Below are 25,517 nucleotides of genomic sequence, written 5' to 3'. Positions count from 1 at the left end.
ATGAATAAAACTTGATTAGGAAAACAGTGATCCCACAATCAGTACAGAAAAGGCAAGGAGGAGGCAGACGTGTTTCAGGGTGCTTCCACCAAAAAGGGTGTTTTCTACAATGCATTTCATTTTCCCCCTCCCTGTACACACATGTAAGTAAAACGAAAAAAACCTTGTAAAGCCCCTGATAGTTTTCAGCAAAGAACGGCCATGTTTATAATCTGCCCAGAGAACAACGATTATTGGGAAGACTAAAAATATAATAAAACCAATGAAGAGTTTAAAAGTAGAATCAGGTGCGACAACCAATCCGGAATTTCTTGAGGCATCAGAGCCGTTTTCAAACAAAACAAGTTTCTGGTCCTCATGAGCGCAGAGGCGAGACTGCAGCGGGAAGGCGCTAAAGGAGCCGGAAGACAGATGCTAACACAATGCAGACCCTCAATTTGAAACCCATCGCTGTCGGCACAGAACCGCTTGGTAAAGGGGCAGCCTGAATTTAAAATGGGTGTGAGATTTTAAATTAAAGCTGCCGTGGCTTCCGGTCCCTGCGAAAGTATTTCAGAGCCAATAGGAATGCATTAAAAACGTTGTTGTTTTTCAAAAGATACCACAGTTTAGCTAAAGCAGAACCGGGAACATTTGTGAGTGGATTTTTTTTTTTAAGTTGGGGGAGGATTGCAGGGAGCGAGCTTTGATGCAAATTAATATTCCCTGATAGGTCAAAACTGGCAAATGAATGCAACTAAAAGCCAATGGAAAAAGTCAATTTGTCAGCAAATATTTTTTTGGGGAGGGGAGGTTTAAGAGGAGGGGCGTTTCGACACCATACTAGCCCACATGGGAGCAGTGGCGCTACAGACCCCCTCAGCACATGGACAAGGAGCGCACTGTTCTGGGGAAAGGGAGCCCTAGGCGCACCGGAAGCACAAAAAGCGCACAGCACCAATCTTCAGACTAAACAACCAGCCGGGATCTCACGGAGGTGCCAGAAGAAGAAAAAAATCATTTCTAGAAGCACCCGGGCCCACGAATGCACGTCCTTACAGGGCTCCGGAAGCAGCTTTTCGCCACTCGCGAACGTCGCTTCCGACGACGCGCACGCTGCCCTTGACGCGCATTCGCGGTTCTGGAGTGCCTCTGTAAACGGAACATGTTTCTTCTCACCCCGTCCAGTGGTCTGCCTCTCCGCTGGCCCCACACGCCCCCTCCAAACCCCGTCCGGTCTACCCCACTGCGCTCAGCCAAGGAACGCAAGCTCCTACCTGCCGTGTCTTGGGGAAGGATGCAGCCCCGCTTGTGGGAAGAGAGTGCTACGTGCAAAGAGAAACAAAATATATATGTACATACAAACCGTCAGCAAGAGTTAGCTGAGCTCCCTTCTTCACTACTCAAACCTTACAAGGGCAGTTCCTCGTACACAAACAGGGCGCATCGTGGCATACCTACGAGTTCAAGAGAAAAGGCCTGCCCATAGCATAAAAGGTGTGACAATTTAGTTGCTGAACTGTTCTCCGCAGGGAGCTATTTCCGCACAAGAGGTTTCCAGTTAAGAGGAGAGAGATGGTCCAACAGAGGAGGTACGAGACAGCACCCTTTCATGGTGCCCCCAGGATCCTCACTCCAAGGGAAGATGCAGGAGTAAGTTTGATTTTAATGGAATCCAGAATTGTTGTTTTTAAATGGATACTGTTGTTTTTATACTACTTTTATTTATTTTTTAATGGTTTTAAAATTTTGTATACTTTTTAACGTTTACCATTTTTAACTGTTGTAAACCGCCCAGAGAGCTTTGGCTGTGGGGCGGTATTTAATGTAATAAATAAATAAATAAATTTGGAAGAGAAAAGCAGTATGAGTATTTGGGGGCGGGGGGGTCTATGTTGCAATTAAGCAGGGTGGATAAAAATCAATGTGTTGTTTTTTTAAAAATAAATTGATTTATTTGATTTAAATCTGATTTTTTTTTAATAAAAAGCTTTTTGAGGAAAAATCTATCTAAAAATAGTTTTCTATTTAAGATGCATTATAGTCCAAAGGTTATTCACATCATGAAATAAGGATTCGTTTTTAATTATGTAGCATGAGGCTGTATAATCAGGCAATGTTTAAATTTTTGGGTAAATGAATTCCGTTAATCCGTTCAGGTGATTATTGATTTTTCTCCTTCCAATAAAGTACAGCAGAAAAGTTGTCCAAATATGAACGATTAACCTATTAAACTGGAGATTGTTCACCTCGCAATAATTTCATAATTATCTATCTATGATGTGTTTCTAATAGCATAACCAAATCAGTATTATTTTTTTATGTAAGTGTAAAACTAATCTGAAAAATTGTTATTCTAAAAATGAAACCTTCATCTGGTTGTAAATATTAAGATTATACCAGCAAGAATGAGTCTTTGGTAACTCTGAATTGTGTAAAATATATATTAAGCTTATAGCAAGGAAGAGTGCACTTTTTTGGGGGGGAATCACATGATTAAATTGAGTCTTTCTGAGTAGTGATTTAAATCGAGATTTAAATCAAATCCACCCGGCAATTAAGTCCTAATTTGGAGCATGTGAAGACAATTTTGCCCTAGGAGGTTATGCAGTTTTTATAAATGGGTGTGAATCCTTTACATGAAGCCAAACCTTTTTGACTACAGCAGTAGGAAGGGATTCTTAGATAGAGATGTAGTCATCAGAAGCGGAATATACCCATATTGTTTCTGGATATATGGCTGGGGGAGTGTAGGAGTTGTAGTCCAAAACATTTGGAGGGCCCTAGCTTGGGGAATGCTGTCCGAAGCGAAGACGGGAGCGATAGCCAACTGGGTAGGGAACTTCATAAATTTACATAGCCTTTGAAACCTTGACGTGCCGTTACAGGCCTGTTTCTCAGAATAAAAATTCCCAGCATTTCAAGCATTTGGAGCCAATGAGCGCCTCACCCACCAACACAATCTATTTCTGTGAGGTTATTCCAACTGTCCGAGATGGGGACCACAAATAAAGATGATTTCTTGTTTCAGAGGAGCAAAGATTTCAATTCCTGGCCTGTGCTTCACTGGCTGCCAACCAGGGTGGATTTGATTTAAATCATGATTTAAATCAGTACTCAGAAAGACTCAATTTAATCATGTGACTTCCCCCCCAAAAAAAGTGCACTCTATTCATTGAATTTTTCAAAACTTAGCACTTAAGAGGTAAGGGGTTGATTCTGTGTACATAGATTTGCAAAGGCACAATGGGATTGTGATCTCTGCAGACACAAATTCACAGTTTTGAGAACTGCAAAACCAAGCAGCTGTGATAATAATATCTTCTAGATAGAAAAACTGCCCAATAATCTTACAGAAACCTCTGGAAGAGCATGACATGGTGAATGGATGAATGGAATTCATTTACCCAAAAATTTAAACATGGCATGAATATACAGCCTCATGCTACATAATTAAAAACAAATTATTATTTCATGATGAATAACCTTTGGACTATAATGTATCTTAAACAGAAAACTATCTTTAGATAGATTTTTGCTCAAAAGCATTTTATTTAAAAAAATCCAATTTAAATAAAAAAAAATCATTGATTTTTATCCACTCTGCTGCCAACCCAGCCAGAAGGCAAACAACATTCTGTGGAGAAGAGGTGGCCACGTTTGTGACCCACACTATGAGGCCCAACTTTTATACAGCAGGCAGCATTAATTGGTGCCATAGAATCATAGAATAGTAGAGTTGGAAGGTCCTCTAAGGCCATCAAGTCCAACCCCCTGCTCAATGCAGGAATTCCCCTTCAAGTCTCCCTGACAGGGGGCTGCCCAGCTGCCTCTTGAATGCCTCCTGTGTGGGAGAGCCAACCACCTCCCTAGATCATACTGCTTCCATTGTCATACTACTCTAACAGTCAGGAAGCTCTTCCTGATGTTCTGTCCTACTGCTCTAACCATCAGAACATTTTTCCTGATGTCCAGCCGGAATCTGGCTTCCTGTCACTTGAGTCCATTATTCCGTGTCCTGAACTCTGGGAGGATCGAGAAAAGAACCTGGCCCTCCTCTGTGTGACAACCTTTTAAGCCTGGGCTATGCAAGGTTATCACAAACCTGTACCCCTCCCAGGAACAATGAGCCTCATTTTAGGCCTGTCTCCATAGCAATGTTGCAAAACAGAAACAGACTCTCTGCTCAGCACAGCACCAGAATGAAAACTTTGGGTTGATGTGACGCTGGATGGTACGGGATTACAGTTCTGGACTGGAGCCATTTTGGGGGATAAAGGTGTGGCTGTTAATAAGATGACAGATATTAGCTGGAATCAGGCTGGGTGAGTGGAGGGCGGGAAAAGAGCCTTCGCTAACGCACCTTAAAAGCAGGGAGCTTTATGGCTCCTCTTTTTAACGGATGCTGCTCTGATGTAGAAAACAAAATGATGCCTGGTGTGGAGAATGCGGACAGGGAGACATTTTTTCTCCCTTTCCCAAAATACTAGAACATGGGAGTCATCCCATGAAGCTGACTTGTGCGAGATTTGGGACAGACAAAAGGAAGGGCTTCTTCACAAAGCTAAACTGTGGGATTTGCTGGCACAAGACGTGGTGATGGCTGCCAACTTGGACGATTTTAAAGAGGGATTAGACAAGTTCACAGAGTATTCAATGGCTACTAGTCCTCATGGCTATACGCTATCAGAGCCAGCAAGCACACTTCCCAATTGCCATTTGCTAGGGAACATGAGCAGTGAAGAGCTATTACACTCATGTGTAGGCATCCCACAGGTAGCTGGTTGGCCATTGGGGGGAGCACGAGGCCGCTCTTATGATGACAGGGAAATGTCCTGGCATTTCAAGAAGTTTGAGAAACAAAACATTCAAGGTATTTTTGCCAGGAGGGATGTGAATGCCAAGCAAGAGCAACTGTGGGCCGAAGCATCAGAAGGCCAGGACAACCCCCTTCCCGGCCCGGCTGTTCCAGAGCCCAATATTGAAAGCCCTCACTCCACATTGCCTTTTCCAAATCAACTCGAGCCCAGCGGAAGAAAGCAAGGTGGGGTGGGGTGGGGGAATCTTGCAGAAAACACGTTTAACTCATCCACATGAAATCAATCCGTTTACAGATTAGGATGACCTTACAGCCTAAGGAAAAGGGACAGCAGCTTACGCAACTCAAGACTGAGGGCCGCTGGGTAAAAATGCAGCGAGAAGCAACGGGAGCTGTGTTCCTGCTCAACTTCACGACACCCATCCGGATGATTCAAGATAATCGACAGGAAGGACCACTTTGTCCCAGCTAAGGATAAAATAGTTCATCGGGGTGCTTCCAGTAAATCCAACCAAAATGTTTAAGCACCACACCCCAAAGGGGGGGGGGGGGGGAGAAATACTATCTTCTGAAGCAGGTCTATCTACACGCACCTCTTGTGCACGCGGATCCTGTCCGTCAGTTCCTCCACCCTACCCCAGTCTCCTCCTGCCCACATTACAGCCCGTAGCAATCTGGGGATTGGTGCAGTCAATTTGGGGACTGGTGCAGTCAATCTCTGTAAACCGCCCAGAGAGCTTCGACTATGGGGCGGTATATAAATGTAACAAATAAAATTAAATAGGGCAGCCCCAAACATCCAAGACTAATTCTGTGATTTCTCCTAGACATTCCCCTATGTTTTCTGACACTTCAAGGTTTGGGGATTGAGGTGAAGAGGAAGCAGGGTACGGGAAGAACCCTAAGAAAAGAATTCCAGGTAAACGCTTTTTTTTTTCTTTTAGCTGAGAAAACGCCCTTTTCTCTTGAACTTTTAGGCATTACAGCCCGCAGCCCTCTCTGGAGGAAGAAAACATAGTGAAGCAACATTGCCATACGCACAATCGGGAAAACTCAACTGACTTTTATACTACAGCAGCCAAATCCGATCAAGAGTCTAGCTCACCTTGAGTTCCCTCTTCCGGTTCCGGTCACTGTTGGACTTCGAGTGCCGTGAGCTCCGGCCTTCCTCGACCGCTTCAAAGAGCTTATCGACGAAGCGCAGAGTGGAGTCGTCCAGGAAGGGTTTAAGGTGATCTGAGGAGGGGAGAAGGAGGATGGGAGTAGAGGAATTCCACCCAAACAAGCTATAACTACTGTCCGTGAACACTATGGCCTCGTTCAGGCGACACCGTTAACCCTGCTGGTTAAGGGTTTCTGGTTAAGTGGCAGGGTTAACGGTGTCGTCTGACTTGCATTTTCCTTAACCAGGTGCCTCTGCTAACCACATTGTGGTCAGCTTCACTAACCCTGTTCTGCAGCAGGGTTAGAGGCACTTTGGCTGGTGCAGCTGTGTTTAAGAAGCTGAAATCATAGAGCTAGCAGTATAGAGTGGCCTAAATCGCACAACTACCGGCTCTCTTAGTGCAAGGGCTGATGGGATACAGGGCAGAGCAATCGAAGGACTCAGGCGCTCATCTAACGGTTTTGTGGTTAAGGAAACCAGGAACTGGACAGGGTTAACGGTGTCATGTGTGAGCGTAGGGCTTGTGGTTAGTGCTAACCACAGAGAAGCATGGTTAAGCTAACCACAGAGCCCTCAGTGTCGTCTGAATGGTCCCTATGACTTGCAGAAAGCAACCAAACAGAATTGCAGATTCTGATAACAGCCTCCCCCTGCTTGAAATAGGAACTGCCGCTTTAAGTAGACTACTTTCTCAGAACATTTCTATTCTGTGATGGGTGGGAAACTGTACTTATACAATCATAGAATAGCAGAGTTGGAAGGGGCCTACAAGGCCATGGAGTCCAACCCCCTGCTCAATGCAGGAATCCACCCTAAAGCATCCCTGACAGATGGTTGTCCAGCTGCCTTGAAGACCTCTAGGTGGGAGAGCCCACAACTTCCCTAGGTAACTGATTCCATTCTTGTACTGCTCTAACAGTCAGGAAGTTTTTCCTGATGTCCAGCTGGAATCTGGCTTCCTGTCACTTGAGCCCGTTATTCCATGTCCTGCACTCTGGGAGGATCGAGAAGAGATCCTGGCCCTCCTCTGCGACAACCTTTTAAGTATTTGAAGAGTGCTATCATGTCTCCCCTCAGTCTTCTCTTCTCCAGGCTAAACATGCCCAGTTCTTTCAGTCTCTCTTCATAGGGCTTTGTTTCCAGACCCCTGATCATCCTGGTTGCCCTCCTCTGAACACGCTCCAGCTTGTCTGCATCCTTCTTGAATTGTGGAGCCCAGAACTGGACGCAATACTCTAGTTGAGGCCTAACCGGGGCCGAATAGAGAGGAACCAGGACCTCACGCGTTTTGGAAGCTCTACTTCTATTAATGCAGCCCCAAATAGCATTTGCCTTTCTTGCAGCCATATCGCACTGTTGGCTCCTATTCAGCTTGTGATCTACGACAATTCCAAGATCCTTCAAACAGCTCTTGATGGCACCTTGCTTTGACTGCTTGCACTTGGCATAACACACAAACCCCTTCAAAGAACTGACAAGGGTGTTCCCTCAGGAGCCCTCCCTGGTGCTCTCCAGATGCTTTGGACAATACCGCCCTGATCATCGGCCACACTGGCTGGGGCCTGTAATCCCAAACCTGTGGAGGGCACCGGGTTGCCTACACTGGCGCTAGAGTTTGCAGACCGCCAGTCAAGGCTGGATAAGACGGGACACACATTTTTAGTGGCTGCCCCACAAGTCGGAAGGGGAGGAGCCCACAGCTGTGGGTCAGAACACCTGCTCTGCGCGCAGGCAGTCTCGGATTCAATCTCCAGCAACACTTCCAGTTAGAAGGATGAGGAGGCAGGAGAGGGCTGTGATCCTAGAGAGGCATCCCCAGCCAGTAAGGATCTGACAGCTTTGTATATTCAGACATACGAGTTACCAAGCAGTGGAGTGAGCCATTAAAAAGCTGCATAAGAACCCATCTCCCACCCAACCCCTTTTAGCGATGCCATCAGAGACCTACCAGCTGCTTTCTTCTTATCCATCCCCTTCCCCACGCAGTTCAGCGCGGCGGTGACCACGGTGGGCTCCGAGAAGCCAAGGACCCGTTTCACCGTCTTCTCCACCCATGGCTTCAACTCGTCCACCTCCCTCTTGGAGAGCGCCATCTTCAGGAGAGGATGACTTGGCCTGGAAGGAAAAAAAGACAGCCATCAATGCGCTGTCATTAAGTCATCAGGAGCCAACAGGAGCCAAGCTTACAAGAGGGAAGGAAAAGAACAGGGTTCTGCCTTTTATTATCCAATCATCGTAACTACAGCCATGAACAAAGCATGCAGACAGATCCTCATAAACAGTGTGCTTTTCTCCTCATCTGTTGCTGGCCTCTGCCTCTATTGCCCACCCACACCTTTTAGGCCTGCCTCCGGAAACACAAGCAACTGGATCTGGGGAAAATCTCCCCAGCCCAAAGCTCATTGCAGTGGGGTGCAGTATCATGATAAGTATCATAAGGAGCTTCTTCAAGCAGAACACGCTTAACCTATCGGATGACTGGTCAAAACGGTCTAATTTCATAGAATCATAGAATAGCAGAGTTGGAAGGGGCGTACAAGGCCATCGAGTCCAACCCCCTGCTCAATGCAGGAATCCACCCTAAAGCATCCCTGACAGAGGGTTGTCCAGCTGCCTCTTGAAGGCCTCTAGTGTGGGAGAGCCCACAACCTCCCTAGGTCACTGGTTCCATTGTCGTACTGCTCTAACAGTCAGGAAGTTTTTCCTGATGTCTAGCTGGAATCTGGCTTCCTTTAACTTGAGCCCGTTATTCCGTGCCCTGCACTCTGGGAGGATCGAGAAGAGATCTACGGCCTCATTCAGAAGATCTTAAACCACAGCTGTAACCAAGGTGAATACAATGTTGTTTTTTGCCTTATTCACCTTGGTTAAAGCTGTGGTTTAAGGTGACTTCTGAACAGGGCCTTTGGCTGAGATCCAGGGAGCCATACAACTGGTTCTGAGCATCCGAGGGGGCTTGGGGCCTGCGTATCTTGAAGAGCTGCTTTTTGCATTAAGAAAAACAGTCCAGACTCAGGACGTAACGTTTGGGGGAAGGTGGAGCTAGCTAGGGATGTGAAGTTGAAAATATGGTCCTGGGATTTTTATTCTTGGTTTTGTATTTTTTATATATATTAAGAACTTAAGAGTCATCATGCTGGATTAGGCCAAGGACCCATCTGGTCTAGCACTCTGTTCACACAGTGGCCAGCCAGCTGTCGACCCAGTAGGAACTGAGTACAATAGCATCCTCCCACCCATGTTCCCCAGCAATTTGTGTACATAGCCTACACCAGTTGCCTATTGGAGGCAGCCCGTAGCCATGGATGGCCTTCTTCTCCAGGACTTTATCCAACCCTCTTTTCAAGCCCTCCAAATTGGTGGCCATCACTACATCTTGTGGTAGTGAATCCCATAGCTTAACTAAGTGCTGTGCGAATATGACATTATCATATTGCATTTTAAGGTTTTAACCTTTTTGTAAACAGGCCAGGGACCGTTAGAAATTGGGCGGTATAGAAATACGACAAAAATACATAATAAAATAAGGAGGGAAAGAATAACGAGGAGGAAGAGAATGAGAATACAAACTCACACATATGCACTAGACCAGTGCATGTTTTAGAGCATAGTATTTTGGCAAGGTGGGGGAGAGGATGTAGGAGATACGGTAAATAATAAAAATAAGGATAATAAAAGCAGCAGCAGCAAAAATACACACACACACACACACACACACACACCAGGTGAGTGTGTTTTAGAGCATAGTATTTTGATAGGGTTGGAGAGAGGATGTTGCCGATGAGGTCAAGGTAAATAAAAATAATAATGACAATAATAGTAGCAGCAGTGACAACAACGCAAAAACACACAAAGTCCAGTGTGTGTTTTAGACCATAGTACTTTGGTAGGGTTGGGGAGAGGATGCTGTAGCTACAATGATATAAGCAATGATAATATTAATAGCAGCAAAAATAACAATACACAAAAACACAACGTCCAGTGTGCAATTTTTGTGAACCGCCCAGAGAGCTTCGGCTGTTGGGCGGTATAAAAATGCAATAAATAAATAAATTTTAGACCACTGTATTTTGGTTGGATTGGGAAGAGGATGGTGTAGATATGATCAAGATAATAACAACAACAACAACAACAACAACAACAAAACACACACACACACAGAGTTCAGTGTGCGTTTTAGACAATAGTATTTTGGTTGGACTGGGAAGAGGATGGTGTAGATATGATCAAGGTAAATAATAATAATAATAACAACAACAGCAGCAACAATACACACACACACAAAGTCCAGTGTGCGTTTTAGACCATAGTACCTTGGTAGGGTTGGGGAGAGGATGATGTAGATATGATCAAGGTAAATAATGATATTAGTAGCAGCAAAAATAACAATACACAAAAACACGAAGTCCAGTGTGCATTTTAGTCCATCGTATTTAGGTTAGATTGGGAAGAGGATGGTGTAGATATGATGAAGATGATGATGATGATGATGATAATAATAATACAATAATAGTAGCAGCAACAACAATACACACACACACACAAAGTCCAGAGTGCATTTTAGTCCATTGTATTTTGGTTAGATTGGGAAGAGGGTGGTGTAGATATGATGAGGATGATGATGAGGATGATGATAATAATAATACAATAATAGTAGCAGCAACAACAATACACACACACACAAAGTCCAGAGTGCATTTTAGTCCATTGTTTTTTGGTTAGATTGGGAAGAGGGTGGTGTTGATATGATGAGGATGAGGATGATAATAATAATACAATAATAGTAGCAGCAGCAACAATACACACATACACACACACACCGTCCAGTGTGTGCTTTACAGCCTTTCCCCAACGTGGTGCCCTGTTGGTCTACAGCTCCCACCAGCCCCAATGGCCATGCGCGCTGGGGATAATGGGAGCGGTAGTCCAACAAATCTAGGGGGCACCACGTGAGGGGAAGGTGATCTAGGAGGCTGCTCGGAGGGAGGCCCCCCAGCTCTCCCCCCCAGAGAAAAGGCCACGCCCCCTTTTTCAGCCCCCCCCTCCCCAAATCGCGCCCCCCCTCCTTCCCTCGCTCCCCCACACCCCCCGTGGCCCACTCACCGGGCGGGCGGCCGAGCGGCCCTCCCTCCTCAGCCAGGCAAGGAAAGGCCGCGCCAGAGGCAGCCACTGACGGAGACGGAACGTCGTCGGCGCGCGGAGCGGAAGCGGAAACTGAGGGAAAGGGCGAGCGAAGGAGGGAGGCAGCGAGTGTGGGAGGAAACGGGAGGAAAGAGAGGAACCGGAAGTCGCGCTCACCATAGAGTAAAGCGGGGGGGCTTGTTCTATCTAGAGCGTCTCTCCTTAAACCCGGAGGTGGTGTCGTTGGACGCCATGTTTGTGAAGGTGAAATGTCAGTTGCCCCCTAGGAAACCATGGAGACGGCAGGACGGCGCTCTGATTGGGCGGAAGCGCTGCCCTTCCCAAGCGCCTCTCCACACCCCCGTATTCAAATAGGCGTTTGAAAAAGGTGTCGTTTCCAGCCCTTTCCCAACGCTATTTCTCAAAAATGGTGCTGGACTACAACGCCCATCATCCCTGATCATGCTGGCTGGGGACAATGGGAGTTGTAGCGCAGCTGGGAGCCCAAAGTGTGCAGAAGGCAGCTGCATGACAAGCTCCAGGCTCATTATGGGAGTGTGTGACACTGTGGCTGATTACAACACCCATCATCCCCCACTGTTGACCTGCTTCCTATGGAACATCTGCCTTGTATGGAGTTGGAGCCACTGAGAGGAAAAGGGGAAACCCCAGACATGCAGGAGGAAGAATTCACTTTTTAATTTACTTTTTAATAGTAAAATTAAAAAGTAATTTTACTTTACTTTTTAATACTCTATTTCTTCGATTCTAAGACACATTTTTCCCCCATATAAACATCTCTAAAAACGGGGTGCGTCTTAATCGCAGGTGTGTCTTAGGTTTTTTTTTTTCTGTTGGTACTGAAATTAGTGTGCGTCTTACAATCGATGGCGTCTTACAATCGAAGAAATACTAGTAAAAAGAAAACTCTAGCCACAAATTAATATTTTTCCAAAATTAAAAATTCCCCTTCTGTGGTGGAGGCCTAAAGCACCCTTTCTCCCCCCCCCCCCCCAATATTTATTTCAGAAATAATACGTTTAGGATGGAAGTTTTCATGTGAAATTTTTCTTTCAGAGGTCTTAACACATGGGAAAACATCTCGCCCACCTAGAAATCTACTTGGCTCCTTCTGTGCCCCCCCCCCTGCCCGAATTTTTTTCTCTGGTGCCACCGCTGGATTCTTCCACTGAGCAACCGAGAACGTAGGTTGTATTCCAGCACCATCTGGGGACCGAAGACTGAGAAAGGTTGTCTGACTCATCCAGGGATGGGGAACGTTTGGCCTTGCGGATTTGGTTGGACAGCAACTCCCATCATCAGCATCATGTAACATTGAAGGATTGTGGGGGTTGTAGTCAAACAATATCTAGCAAGCCACACACTCCCCATTCCTGGACTAATCCCTGCTCTTTACAACTTGGGCCTTATTGTGCATGTGAACATGTCAATGTTTTTAATCACGTTTAGTTTTGTTTTTGCCAATGCAGATCTAGCCGACAGATATTATCCCTACATTGCACGATGGGGGTGGTGTGGTGTGCTGTGCATGAGCAACGCACCACAGCCCTGACACATAGTTCACCATTATTGTATCCTGTGTTGTAAACCGAGGCTGGAAGACAGCAGCTTACAACAGTCCTAAAATGTTGGCCGGTGAACTTTAAGGAAGGAAATCAAAGTTCAGAGGTAAAGGACCCACTTTACATGCAGGAAGTCCTAGGGTCAACACCCAGGTTGACCTCAGAAAGACCTGTCTGAAGCCCTGGAGAGTCAGGAGAATAGACTATATGAATGTATAGTCTGTATAGACATGAGAGCACTCTTCAAATATTTGAAAGGTTGTCACACAGCGGAGGGCCAGGATCTCTTCTCGATCCTCCCGGAGTGCAGGACACGGAATAACGGGCTCAAGTTAAAGGAAGCCAGATTCCGGCTGGACACCAGGAAAAACTTCCTGACTGTTAGAGCAGTACGACAATGGAACCAGTTCCCTAGGGAGGTTGTGGGCTCTCCCATACTAGAGGCCTTCAAGAGGCAGCTGGACAGCCATCTGTCAGGGATGCTTGAAGGGGGATTCCTACATTGAGCAGGGGGTTGGACTCGATGGCCTTGTAGGCCCCTTCCAACTCTGCTATTCTATGATTCTATGAATGACCTAAGCCAATAGCAGAGTTGGAAGGGGCCTCTAAGGCCATTGAGTCCAACCCCCTGCTCAATGTAGGAATCCACCTTAAAGCAACCCTGACAGATGGCTGTCCACTTGCCTCTTGAAGGCCTCTAGTGTGGCATTCCCTAGGTCATGGGTTCCGTTGTCGTGCTGCTCTAACATCCAGGAATCCTGATGTCCAGCCAGAATCTGGCTTCCTGTAAGTGTAGCCCATGATTAATCCCGTATTACAAACTGGCCTGTAACCCATGGGTATTATCTTCACCTTACAGGATAGGGGAGAGGTGCTGAGAGGCAATGGCTTGCAATAATCCTCTAAGGTAGCCCACTGTTAATATTGCCGGCTAGAGGTAGAAGCTAATGACAGCTCTTCAGCATAGGGCAATGTTGTTATCATCCTAGTGCCAGCGGAGGGGGTCGAAGCTGAGTGCTGGTTACGACAGTCCTCAAATGGACGCCAGCGATTATTCTACTATCGGAGGGGTGGTGCTAAAAGAGCAGGTTACAACCACCTTGGAGTGCAGCCCACTTGTCTTTAAAATCCAGACATCTCACAAAGCTTTTGCACAATATTCAGGAACGTTAAATAGCGCACGGCAAGATATACACACCCATATCCCACCCCGAAGCTGGTCACTTTGTTTTCAATGTAGTTTTCCAGCGAGAGAGTGTCTTGTATAAAATAGGCTTTGGGGGGGTCTAAAAATTGTGCTCCCCCAAATTCTTAGTGAATGCAGATGGGGCTTGTTAGAAATGCCCCCCCAAAAATGCATTTTTTTTTCCTGAACCAATGATGGAGAGCTACACCTGTGGAATTTCGATCAGCGGGAAACAGGTTGAGGGTCTTCCAGCACGGCTCTTTTTATGCCACTCTTATCGAGCTGTTAGAGGAGATCTTTGGGCCTATAAGCGTACTTAGCATCAGCCTGACCTATTAAGCTAGAACATCCCTTCTTTCGTAAGACCAGCAGGTGATGGCATGTGGCAGCTTTGCAAGGACAGAGTAAGCCACTATTAACACAGTAATTGTTTTAAAACGTTTATTGGCCTCCAGAAATCCTATAGACTGGTGAAAGTTGGACACCTCAAGTTAATGGGCAAAATTACACGGTCGTGTCTTTCCCGGATTGTACCACCTCAGACTACAAGTGGGGAGGAATGGAACTCTTTTAAAAAAAAATGCATGGAAACAAACATACCTGCATGCAGAAATCTAAACAATAGTATATATATGCCTGATGTAATCGTTCAGAGCTGCCCCTCAACGTAATTTAAGAAGCATTCAGCACCGACAAATAGAAATAGTTTGATCCAGGGTAGACTACGAAGTGATTTTGCTGAACATGTAGGGTCACGAGGTTGTGAATTAAGCTTGCTATTGACAAATGCTGCAGGAAATTATTTTGAATGACTTCACCCATTTTCAAATCTAAAGAAAAGATGGGTAACCAGACCTAGAGATCTCATTGAAAGGGAAAAACCGGAGTGCCATCTCCTCCACTTACACCAGCCAGCATTGTTCAGAAAGCCATCTAAATGGGACAAAACGCAAAAGTCAATTTTGCAGACGTCTGCTCTCCGGGAAGCCTTCAAAGCTTAGCAGCCGAGCCAAGGATCCGCACGATTCTTCCGCATGAGGAAGTTGATCTTGCGCCCCATTTCGGTGTTATAGATCCTCCGGCATGTCTCATACGCCACGCGCTGCCTCCGGCGGCAGGGTTTCTCGTAATAGCGCCGCCGCTTGGCCTCGTCAATGATGCCGTCCATGGTTAGGATCCTGAAGAGAACAAGGAAAAGAGTCACAGTCTTGAAGTGGCCAGAATCAAGACAGCCACCTGCTCGTACTGCATCCCAGTGCACATTGGTTCACTTGCCTGTGTTAGTTTTACCCTACCCAGTGCCTGTTTACCCTACCCTGTGCCTGTTTGCTTTCTCTTCCCCTCCTTATTGTTTTATTATGGTTTTATTAGAATGTAAGCCTATGCGGCAGGGTCTCGCTATTTACTGTTTTACTCTGTACAGCACCATGTACATTGATGGTGCTAAATAAATAAATAAATAAATAATAATAATAATAACTCCCACGCCTACCTGGTTCCATGCTTTTAAAAAGCACAGCCAGTTGGGCAGGGCTTAAACATGGGGGCAGAACTTTTTTGGACCCAAGGGCTACATGGGAGGCAGGGTCGGAGTTCACAGATGCACGTAATGTGTACAGACACACACACCCGTGACCCTGCTATAGATTTCTCTTTCCCCACTGCTGCTTGCAACCAGGGTGGAATTTGGTGGCAGGGTCAGGGCACCCATGGAAGACCACAGCCTCATCTACACCAAGCAGGATATTGCACTATGAAAGCGGTATATAAAAGACAGGAAACACACGACTGCTTTATAGCGGCATTGAAGTGCACTGACAACTGTTGGGGCCCATTGACACATCATCATTTATTTATTATTTATTTATTTATTTATTTATTACATTTTTATACCGCCCAATAGCCGAAGCTCTCTGGGCGGTTCACATCATTATTATTATTATTATTATTATTATTATTATTATTATTATTATTATTCCACCCTAAAGCACAGCTATCTGTCAGGGATGCTTTAGGGTGGATTCCTGCATTGAGCAGGGGGTTGGACTCCATGGCCTTATAGGCCCCTTCCAACTCTACTATTCTATGATTCTATGATTACGATTATTTATTACATTTGTATACCGCCCCATAGGCTCTCTGGGCAGTTCACATGGGATAAAAACACTTAAAAACAATATACAACAATTTAAAAATCACAAAAACATACACAGAAACATACAAAAACAAACCCAGGCTTGCTAAATGCCTGGGAGAAGAGAAAAGTCTTAACCTGGCGCCAAAAAGATAACAATGTTGGTGCCAGGCGAGCCTCGTCAAGGAGATTGTTCCACAATTGGGGGGCCACCACAGAAAAGGCCCTCTCTCTTGTTGCCATCCTCCGAGCTTCCCTTGGAGTAGGCACCCGGAGGAGGACCTTGGATGTTGAGCAGAGTGTACGGGGAGGTTCATGTCGGGAGAGGCGTTCCATCAGGTATTGTGGTCCCAAGCCGTATACCATAGACCGCTTTCATACCGCTATATCCTGCTTGGTGTGGCTCCTGCCTTTTATATACCACTTTCATAATGCAATATTCCTGCTTGGTGTAGATGAGGCCCACAGCAAAGGCAACGAGGCTGCATTAAAGGAACCACTGTAAGAAAACTACCACTATCAAAGCAAAAGGTCTGCGTAGACCCAGCCACATTTTTTTCCTTGTATCAAATTTGGCTATTAGTTCAGACCGAAGAGTGAAAAGCAGAATACGCATTCCTCCCACCACCACCAATTTTCCTTGAAAGGATATATTATTGCAGTGACTGTTCACCCAATGTGGAGATGCAAGGACATTCTACATAAAAACAGCAAGGGTATTTCCATGTGTGGGTTTTGGGGGTTCCCCCCCCCCAGTTTTCTCTCAAAATGATTGCATGAGAATAGGACGGGGCAGATGAGGAAGAGGGGGGCTGGAGTTATTGAAAAAACACAGAAGGAAAAAAAATCTCTGTGGCTAAAAAGGCCTAGAAGCTTGGAGCAGGCTTGGAGTTGGACGCCGACAGAAAGAGAGCTCTGAGTTCAAATCTCAATCCAGTCACAGCCCTGAGCAATAGATAGCCTCAAGGAAGGCACTCGCCTCCCTCAACCTGCAGCACCGAGAGACTATCGGCCTACCTTGCAGGGCTGTGGTGAGGATGACTGAGAAAAAGATACTGCAGAGAGCACTCAAGCACCTGAAACGCAGCATACAAACCCTCAGAATGAGAAGAACAAGCAACCGAGCGCTCTCCTTCCAACACTGCCGGATCTGACACAAGGACCAGGGAGTAAACATGGGTGTTTGGTCAAGCCTAAAACTATTCGACAGCCTACAAGAGAAAGGCTCTCCAGGGGTGGACTTGCGAGAGGTAACTCTAATGTAACTGAAAAAGAAAAGCAAACTTGTGTGTGTGTGTTTTTAAAAAGGTGTGGGTTTCTCTTTAACCGAGTCCAAAACCATTCCCGGCATCTGCCTGAGCGCATGGGGCCTGGTGTGTCAGCCTGCAACGCATGTGTGAAGGGGGGGGGGAAGTCCTGAATGGACTCCGAGCGCCGCCCACCAGCACCCGGCACCCAACGAGACGCAGCTCTGGCATTTCCCCACCCAGTGGCAGAGCCAATCCGGACGCGGCTGGTTTCTCGGAATGGAGTTATGCAACTTCGTGCGCATCCTTGCTTACGGTCTCATGGGCCGGGGCTGTGAGAGAGACACATGTTTTGGCTTGTTGGCGACACGCAGGCGTTTGGACAGAACGTGAGGAGGACTCAGCGAATCACACACACAAACGCACACAAGTGCCGTTGGAGCTATTTTTAAAGCAATCAGCAGAAGCGTTGGTCAAACAGCCAGGAGTACATAAAGGGAGGGAGACAGAAGATGCCAGTCGCAGCTGATAGCTGCTGTTCGTAGCAGGTCCTCACATGGTAGCGTCTCCCCCTCTCCATCCCAGGGGGTCATCTGCTCCATTAATGACCAGACCCGATCCCGCGGGTTCGCCATTTGGTGCCTTGCTGGGGAAACCCCTGATGCGTCACAGATAAAGGAGGCCCAAAACACGGGTCCCTTAAGAACAAAAGAAGTTTCGCTTGCCTGCCGCCCAGGGCTGTCACGGCAGGGATTTTTACATCCCTCCGCTGCGGCTTTCATTTCAATCGACTCACATCGTGCAGCGTTTTCCGGCCAGGCAGGAAAAAAAAATTCCTAGCAATTTGGATGCTTAAACACTAAGAAGTATTTTCTCTCCCTCCCACCCTGTCCGTCCCATCTCACACACACACACACACACACACACACACACAATCCTATCCTTGCCCTAAACAACAATGTTAATTCATAGAATCATAGAATACTAGAGTTGGAAGGGGCCTCTAAGGCCATCGAGTCCAACCCAGGAATCCACCCTAAAGCATCCCTGACAGATGGCTCTCCAGCTGCCTCTTGAAGGCCTCTAGTGTGAAAGAGCTCACCACCTCCCTAGGTCTAACAGTCATACAATCATAGAATAGCAGAGTTGGAAGGGGCCTACAAGGCCATCCAGTCCAACCCCCTGCTCAATGCAGGAATCCACCCTAAAGCATCCCTGACAGATGCTTGTCCAGCTGCCTCTTGAAGGCCTCTAGTGTGGGAAAGCCCACAACCTCCTCCATCATCATCATTATTATTATTATTATTATTATTATTATTATTATTATTATTATTATTATTATTATTCCACCTTTTCCCCAATACTGGGACTCAAGGCGGTTTTACAAAATTAAAACAGATACAATTAAAAACATATACAAAAGTCAAAGATATAATTAAACCTGTTGCAACATTAAAACATTTAGAATACAAATAACTTGGGGGGGGGAAAACAGAGGTCCAGACTATTCGCCAAAGGACTGCCGGAACAAAAATGGTGTTTGCCTGCCTCTGGAAGCACACCAAGGAGGGAGCCGGTCTAGCTTCCCTGGGAAGAGAGTTCCGGAGCACTGGAGCAGCCACCGAGAAGGCCCTTTCCCACGTTCCCACCAGGCGTGCCTGTGATGGTGGTGAGACCGAGAGAAGGGCCTCCCTTGAAGAACTCAGGGCACGGGCAGGGTCATAAGGGAGAACATGGTCTTTCAGATAACCTGGACCCGAGCCATATAGGGCTTTCTAGGTCATAACCAGCACTTTGAATTGTGCCTGGAAACAGACTGGAAGCCAGTGGAGCTGTTGTAACAGGGGCGTTGTGTGCTCCCTGTAACCAGCACCAGTCAACATTTAATGGTGCTTTCAAAAGCAGGCTCAAGTTGATGCTGGCACACACAGGGACTTTTATCCAGCCTCAAGTTTCTAGTCCATAGTTTCTGCCCCACCCTCGTTCTCTCGTCGCCTTTCTTGCATTCCCCGCACATGCTGAACTGCTAACAGCTCCTTAGCCGTCTCCTCTGGCTCGTTCCGCAACGACGCCCCAGATGCGCCAAGGCTCTTCACTCAAAACGTCACTCAAAACCTCAAGATCCACCCCAAAAGTCACTTCAGCAAAGCCTCCAGAGGCCAAGAAATAAATGATGTGCGTGTGTGTGTGTGTTGCCCTTATGATTATAACATCCAGTTAAGCATGGCGTGTCACACAAAACTTCAGACGAAAAGCAGAGGTGAAGGCATACAGTGGAGAAAACTGGGGAAAAACCAGTTCACACACACACACACACAAACACACCTGCCCCCAATTTTTTCTATTCCCCCCGCACCAGGCTTCACATCCCTAGACCTCTACCTCAAACAGGGGGTCCTATTTCAAAGGCCAGAAGGTGCCGACCCCTGCAGGCCGCTTACCCTAGAACAGGGGTGTTAAACCTTGTTGGAGAAGCTCTCGGGGGCCGCATTCCAGTGGTGGGTGTGGCCAAAGGGGAGGAGCCAAAATACCCACATATTTTAGCTTAAAGCTGTCACTGCCAGTAATTAAGCCTTTGGAGGGGGCATTTCAACCTTTTAGGATAGGGGGAAAAACTGCGCAAAAGGCAGGAAATCACCGATTGACTGGTGGTTGGAAGAAAGGGGTGGGGCTAGAGGGAGTGGGCGTGGCCATCAGGGGGACTCCGGAGGGCCAAATTCAGACACCAAGTGTTCCACATTTGACCCACAAGCCTAAGGTTGAGCTTCCATGCCCTAAGACAACATTAACACCCCAATTCTAAACACATTATGAACAGAACTGCTTCTATGGGATGCATTTAGAATTAAGGAGGCCTTGAGGAAGACTTCTCTACAGACTTTTGTGCTTTCCCCGCCCCCAAGGATGCCCCCCACTCTCAAATTCTGCAACCAAGGCGATGTGTGCCAATTACAATCTGCCAAAGGATTCTTTTCGACTCAAAAGCTTGCATACTCATGCAACCACAGACGTTGCTTCGGAAGAACAGAACTGAAGCCTTTTGTACAGGTAAACAACAACAACAAATCGAGACCATCCTAAAAGCGTTCCAAGTAGAGATGTGAAGGCCCGGGAAAAAAACGGGAAAATTTGGGAAAAAAACAATTTTTTCCAAAACTTTTTTTTTTCAAAAAAATTGGAAAAATTGAAAAAAACAAAAACAAAAAAAATGGATTACGGGATGTTTTATTTTAGCATGATGAATAAAATGTTTAAGACAAGGTGTTCAGATATTTACTTCTCCAAATGATTTCTAAAAACTGTACAGTATCAGATTATTACAATGTCTGTGCACCAAGGACAAGCAAGTCCTAGGCTGCAAACTGAGACTACAACGCTCAAATGCAAGAGCAAGATGCATTTCTGCCTCTAGGGGGCAGCACTGCCACAGAAGCAGAGACTGAAACTAATACTGATAGCTATAGGTCAGAAAATGAGTCTGATTAAATTTCATGCATATTCGTTGAATCTTGGTCCCCACCCCCCATTTTTCTCAGTTCTTTTTATGGGAATGGGGACTTTATGTCTTGACACTGAAGGACTAGCGAAGACATAATTTTCTTTGTTACTAATGTTGGAGGTTTCTTCAGTTGTTCGTTTTTTAAAATTGATTTTTTTGCCTGCTCCTCATAAACTGGCAGAACCAAAGAGGTTCCTTTCAGTTCAGGTGTTCCTAACAGTTCAGGAGCTTGTAGCTCCATTTGTTACCAAAAAAAGTTTAAAAAAAAGTAAATTAAATTTGTAATAATTGTTTGAATACACTACTTTTAATATACCAAATGTAATAATTTTATGTCAAACCAACTTGGATATAATTACATTGTATGTTCCTAAAGTAACAAAGTGACTTTCAATCTGTAAAAAGTGTGAATATTGCATTATTTCATTTTTTCCGAAAACTTCCGTTTCCCCCCGAAAAAACCGGGGGACGGACGGACGGACGGTTTTTTTCCCATGGCTTCAAAATTTCTGGAAATTTTACATCTCTAGTTCCAAGTCTTACAGAAACTTTGCCGACAAAAGCAGAAAATGCTCCCGTTTATGATACTCGGCTGGCAGTGGGCAATGTTACAGCCATGCTTCCGCAAGACAGCATGACAGATCGCAAGCCACGGTCACACAAGTTCCTGTAGATTGCTTTGCACCAACGGGAGGAACATAAGCGCACACGGCAGCTCAAATCGCAGCCAGCAATTAAGAGCAGAACTCACAGAAACATTGCAGCTGCTTCTGGGGCGGAGTAGGACCAAAGCAAGCCCCCCTTACCTGTTGAGGACTTTGTAGGCGGCTTCTACATTGCCGTTAGGGACCATCACTGTCCGGGCGACGAATTTCAAGTGGTGGGACATCTTAGGTGTAGCTGTTTCTATGTCAAGAAAATGGAGGTCATTGGCTTCTGGCCCATACAGAGACTTTCAGCTGGATACCTGCTTTTAAAGAGGGAACCCTTCCCCCCGCCCCATACACACACACACACATACTAGGGTGACCCTATGGAAAGGAGGACCGGGCTCCTGTATCTTTAACAGTTGTATAAAAAACGGAATTTCAGCAGTTGTCGTTTGTATTCATGCAGCCCCTGGTGAAATTCCCTCTTCATCGCAACAGTTAAAACTGCAGGAGCCCTGCCCTCTTTAGTATCTGGTCAGAAAGCAGAGATCCTGCAGCTTTAACTGTGGTGATGAAGAGGGAATTTCACCAGGGGCTGTATGCCTACAAATGACACCTGCTGAAATCCTCTTTTCTATACAACTGTCAAAGATGCAGGAGCCCGGCCCTCCTTTCCATAGGGTCACCCTACATATACAGAACTAAGTATATGTCACCAAAAACATTAAGGGCTATTGTAGTGCCTAGCCATGCAAGCAAGTCCTGGTTCAAATCCTCTCTTTGACATAAACTCAAACTGGAAGCCTTAAACAAGCCACAATTTCTTTTGACCTCAGCTTCCCTGTCTGCGATATGGGGATAATTCAAGGATGCTGCGGCGAGCCGTGATTTATCAATTGCGATGACTAAGATCCATTTAGTTATAGTTGAATTTCTGCCTAGAGGAATTAATATCTCCCCAGGGCCCCATATGAAGGATTCTCCATCCCCTCACCTTCCTGGGAACATTGTCAGGAGTTTCAACACTCTTCACCACCTCCCCTCATCAATAAAGGGTAGCTTCAGAGGAGGCCTTCAAACTTTTCCTCTAAGGGGTCAAGGTTAAAATGAGAAGATCCTTTTACAGAACCCTTCACTGGAAGAAAATAATTAAGGACATTTCCTCTCTGCCTTTAGAGAACCTTTATCCCATCCACTTGGGTCCAGCATCTGAGCTATAGACTAGGAAGCCCTGAGTTCGAATCTCACCTCTGCCACAAACCCACTGGGTTGCCTTGGGCAAGCCACTCACTCTCAGCCTGTCTTCCCACCTGCAAACTGGGGCTGATAATAACACTGCCACAACTCAAAAAGTGCTTATAAGGTTCAGTATACTGCAACAGGAGCACGACATCTTTATGACGACTATTTTTTTTAACCCAAAATAATTTTTAAAGACATTGCACTATTATCACTTCTGGATTACACACCTGTACGTATAGGAGCCTGACATATCCACCTGGAAATGTGGCTCTATTAATAAGATTATGTACATGAACTGCTTTGGACATTCGAAAGCACTATAAAGCCAGTGGGAAATTAAAACTGCAGAGCAACCGTTACAAATAGAACTTTTAGCTTTGCTGTAAAAATGTTATTTTATTGCTGCTTCAAAGAGCCTCGTCTACATTTCTGTATAGAAATGCAATAACTAAATAAGTAGTACAAGACACCCAGAAAAAAAGCTGTTTGAAGGGTAGAAATCTAACCAAATTATGATAATTATACAATTATTATTATTATTATTATTATTATTATTATTATTATTACACAAGGGACACACACACACCCAAATCTGTCCTCTTTCATTTGATGGGAGCTACTTAAGGATAGCACAGAGAGCTTCGGCTATACAAATGCAATAAATAATAATAATATTCTCTTTCTTGCTGCTGAATAGTAAAATATTGAGAGCTGCCCCTCATCTTCTCCCTCAATGTCAGTAGTAGACAAAATTAGGGGGGATCCGAAACCCACCCAATGGGGGGTACCCTTAATTTCCTCTCTCCATGAAAGGAGGGCAACGGTCTCATTAAAAAACAAAAGCATCATTTTTTGTCTACGATAAAAACTAGAGCAGCTTGTCCTACCCCCCCCCCCACGGGCAGCAGCTACTAATCGAGGCCGAGGATGCGCGCGGCCTACTGCGCCCCAAAGGGAAGGGGGCAAAGAAACGCTCCCACGCCGCCCCCATCAATGACTACTCACCCCCCTGGCTTGTCCTACAGACCCCCAGACCCGGACGGACCCACAACCGGAACCGGAAATGCAAAACGCCACCCCCCCTCCTTTTTCTCTCGCTTCCTTCTCAGGCTTGCGGCCTAGTGCTGGTAACCATGGCGACGGGGAGGAGGAAGCCGGCCTGCTTCTGGCCTGCCATTCTGCATTCCCTCCCTTAATGTTCTTAGGATAGGGTGACCCTATGAAAAGGAGGACAGGGCTCCTGTATCTTTAACAGTTGTATTGAAAAAGGGATTTCTGCAGGTGTCATTTGTATATATGGAGAACCTGGTGAAATTCCCTCTTCAGCACAACAGTTAAAGTGCAGGAGCTATGCTAGAGTGACCAGATTTAAAAGAGGGCAGCTTTAACAGTTGTGATGAAGAGGGAATTGCACCAGGTTCCGCATATATACAAATGACACCTGCTGAAATTCCCTTTTCTATGCAACTGTTAAAGATACAGGAGCCCTGTCCTCCTTTTCATAGGGTCACCCTAGCTTATGAGCATTTCCTAAGTTTAACCTATCAACTCGTACCATTGCTAGATATTTCTGAAGGGTTGTTGTTATTTTATTTCCCTTTGGGAGTTAGCACTGCAAACATTTAAAGTGTCAAGTTAAAAACGCACACACAAAGCAGTCTGTCAATACAAAATAAAGTGTATTGCTACTTTATTAGTTAGTTGTTCAATTGCAACACTCAGGACCCTCTGTGAAATCAAGATATATATATGTATTTTTTGCAAGCAAGGCTGCAACCCTCACCCCAAATTCAATTACCTCAGCCAGAACAAAATTGGCAATAAGGTCTGAAGTTTGATTACTGTATCAAGACCATTGATGCTAGTTGTCTAGTTCTTTGGTTGGATTTTAAAAAAAGGTGTTGTATTATTAGTATTAGTAGTAAGAAGAGGAGGAATAAATTCATATATTTGATGGGCATTTTAAGTGTTTACATTGATAAGTCAAAGCTAAATGAATCAGCAATCCCAAAATATTTAATTAGGCTGAGAACTTCATGGCCACCATAAGACTGAATCAAACCAGGGCTCAGAAACTTTCACTGACTGACACGTAAGACTATATGAAGAGCCGTGATGGATCAGACCAAAAGTCCATCTAGTGCAGCACTCTGTGTTCACACAACGGCCGACCAGCTGTCAATGAGAAACCCACTAGCAATCTCATGAGTGCCACAGCACCCTCCCACCCATGTTCCCCAGCAGCTGGTGCACACAGGCTTACTGCCTTTGACACTGCAGGTAGCACATAGCCATCAAGACCTAGTAGCCATGGATAGACTTCTCCTCCAGGAATTTATCTCATCCCCTATGTTGCAGGCAGGGTGCATGAATGCCACAGCCTGCAATGACCGTCGCCACATTTTTCTCTCCAAGGTTGTATTGCTGAGTCGCTAACAGTGGTGTAGCAGGTAGAAATTCCATCAGCTGAAGTCTTTCTTTGCACCATTAACAGCCTATATGTTTCTGAGCCCAATTCAAGGTGCTGGTCTTAACCTATAAAGCCCTACATGGCTTGGGACCGCAATACCTGATGGAACGCCTCTCCCGACATGAACCTACCCGTACACTGCGCTCAACATCTAAGGTCCTCCTCCGAGTGCCTACTCCGAGGGAAGCTCAGAGGATGGCAACAAGGCAGAGGGCCTTTTCAGTGGTGGCCCCCCGACTGTGGAATGATCTTCCCGATGAGGCTCGCCTGGTGCCAACGTTGTTATCTTTTCGGCGCCAGGTCAAGACTTTTCTCTTCTCCCAGGCATTTTAACAGCATTTAACAACATTAAGTTTGTTTTTAAATTTAATGGACTCCAGAATTGTTGTTTTTTAAATGGATACTGTTGTTTTTATACTGTT

The 25,517-nt window shown here is 45.7% G+C and overlaps 2 protein-coding genes across 7 annotated transcripts in view; both read right to left on the bottom strand.

The window, feature by feature from the left end:
- Window positions 1-11,152, bottom strand: part of PRPF3 (pre-mRNA processing factor 3) — a 29,270-nt gene extending 18,118 nt beyond the window's left edge. For 3 of the 6 annotated variants that reach the window (XM_063145580.1, XM_063145582.1, XM_063145583.1), the window contains exons 1-4: window positions 11,067-11,152; window positions 7,912-8,078; window positions 5,904-6,034; window positions 1,257-1,304 (exon numbers count right to left, since the gene is read on the bottom strand). In XM_063145580.1, coding sequence (XP_063001650.1) covers window positions 1,257-1,304; window positions 5,904-6,034; window positions 7,912-8,056 — 324 coding nt within the window. In that variant the 5' untranslated portion in view covers window positions 8,057-8,078; window positions 11,067-11,152. The remainder of the gene's footprint in view (window positions 1-1,256; window positions 1,305-5,903; window positions 6,035-7,911; window positions 8,079-11,066) is intronic. The other 3 variants (XM_063145581.1, XM_063145584.1, XM_063145585.1) reach the window with 1 other exon arrangement.
- Window positions 11,153-14,280: 3,128 nt separating this feature from the next.
- Window positions 14,281-23,701, bottom strand: MRPS21 (mitochondrial ribosomal protein S21). The gene is made up of 3 exons (XM_063145785.1): window positions 23,631-23,701; window positions 21,540-21,639; window positions 14,281-15,031 (listed from the first exon to the last, which is right to left on the bottom strand). The coding sequence occupies exons 2-3, from the start codon at window positions 21,620-21,622 to the stop codon at window positions 14,851-14,853; spliced, it is 264 nt and encodes an 87-aa protein (XP_063001855.1). The 5' UTR covers window positions 21,623-21,639; window positions 23,631-23,701; the 3' UTR covers window positions 14,281-14,850.
- Window positions 23,702-25,517: the final 1,816 nt, after the last annotated feature.

This window comes from Elgaria multicarinata, chromosome 21 (genome assembly GCF_023053635.1).
Source record: "Elgaria multicarinata webbii isolate HBS135686 ecotype San Diego chromosome 21, rElgMul1.1.pri, whole genome shotgun sequence".
In the NCBI taxonomy this organism is placed as follows: Eukaryota; Metazoa; Chordata; class Lepidosauria; order Squamata; family Anguidae; genus Elgaria; species Elgaria multicarinata.
This window is presented reverse-complemented; position numbering and strand designations above follow the sequence as displayed.

What these genes read in the sequence shown, in the direction of transcription:
- MRPS21 (XM_063145785.1), bottom strand. Translation starts at nt 21,622, where the DNA reads ATGTCCCACCACTTGAAATTCGTCGCCCGGACAGTGATGGTCCCTAAC. An exon ending in GCCTACAAAGTCCTCAACAG is followed by an intron (nt 15,032 to 21,539) that starts GTAAGGGGGGCT and finishes TGTTCTCTTCAG; the next exon opens with GATCCTAACCATGGACGGCA.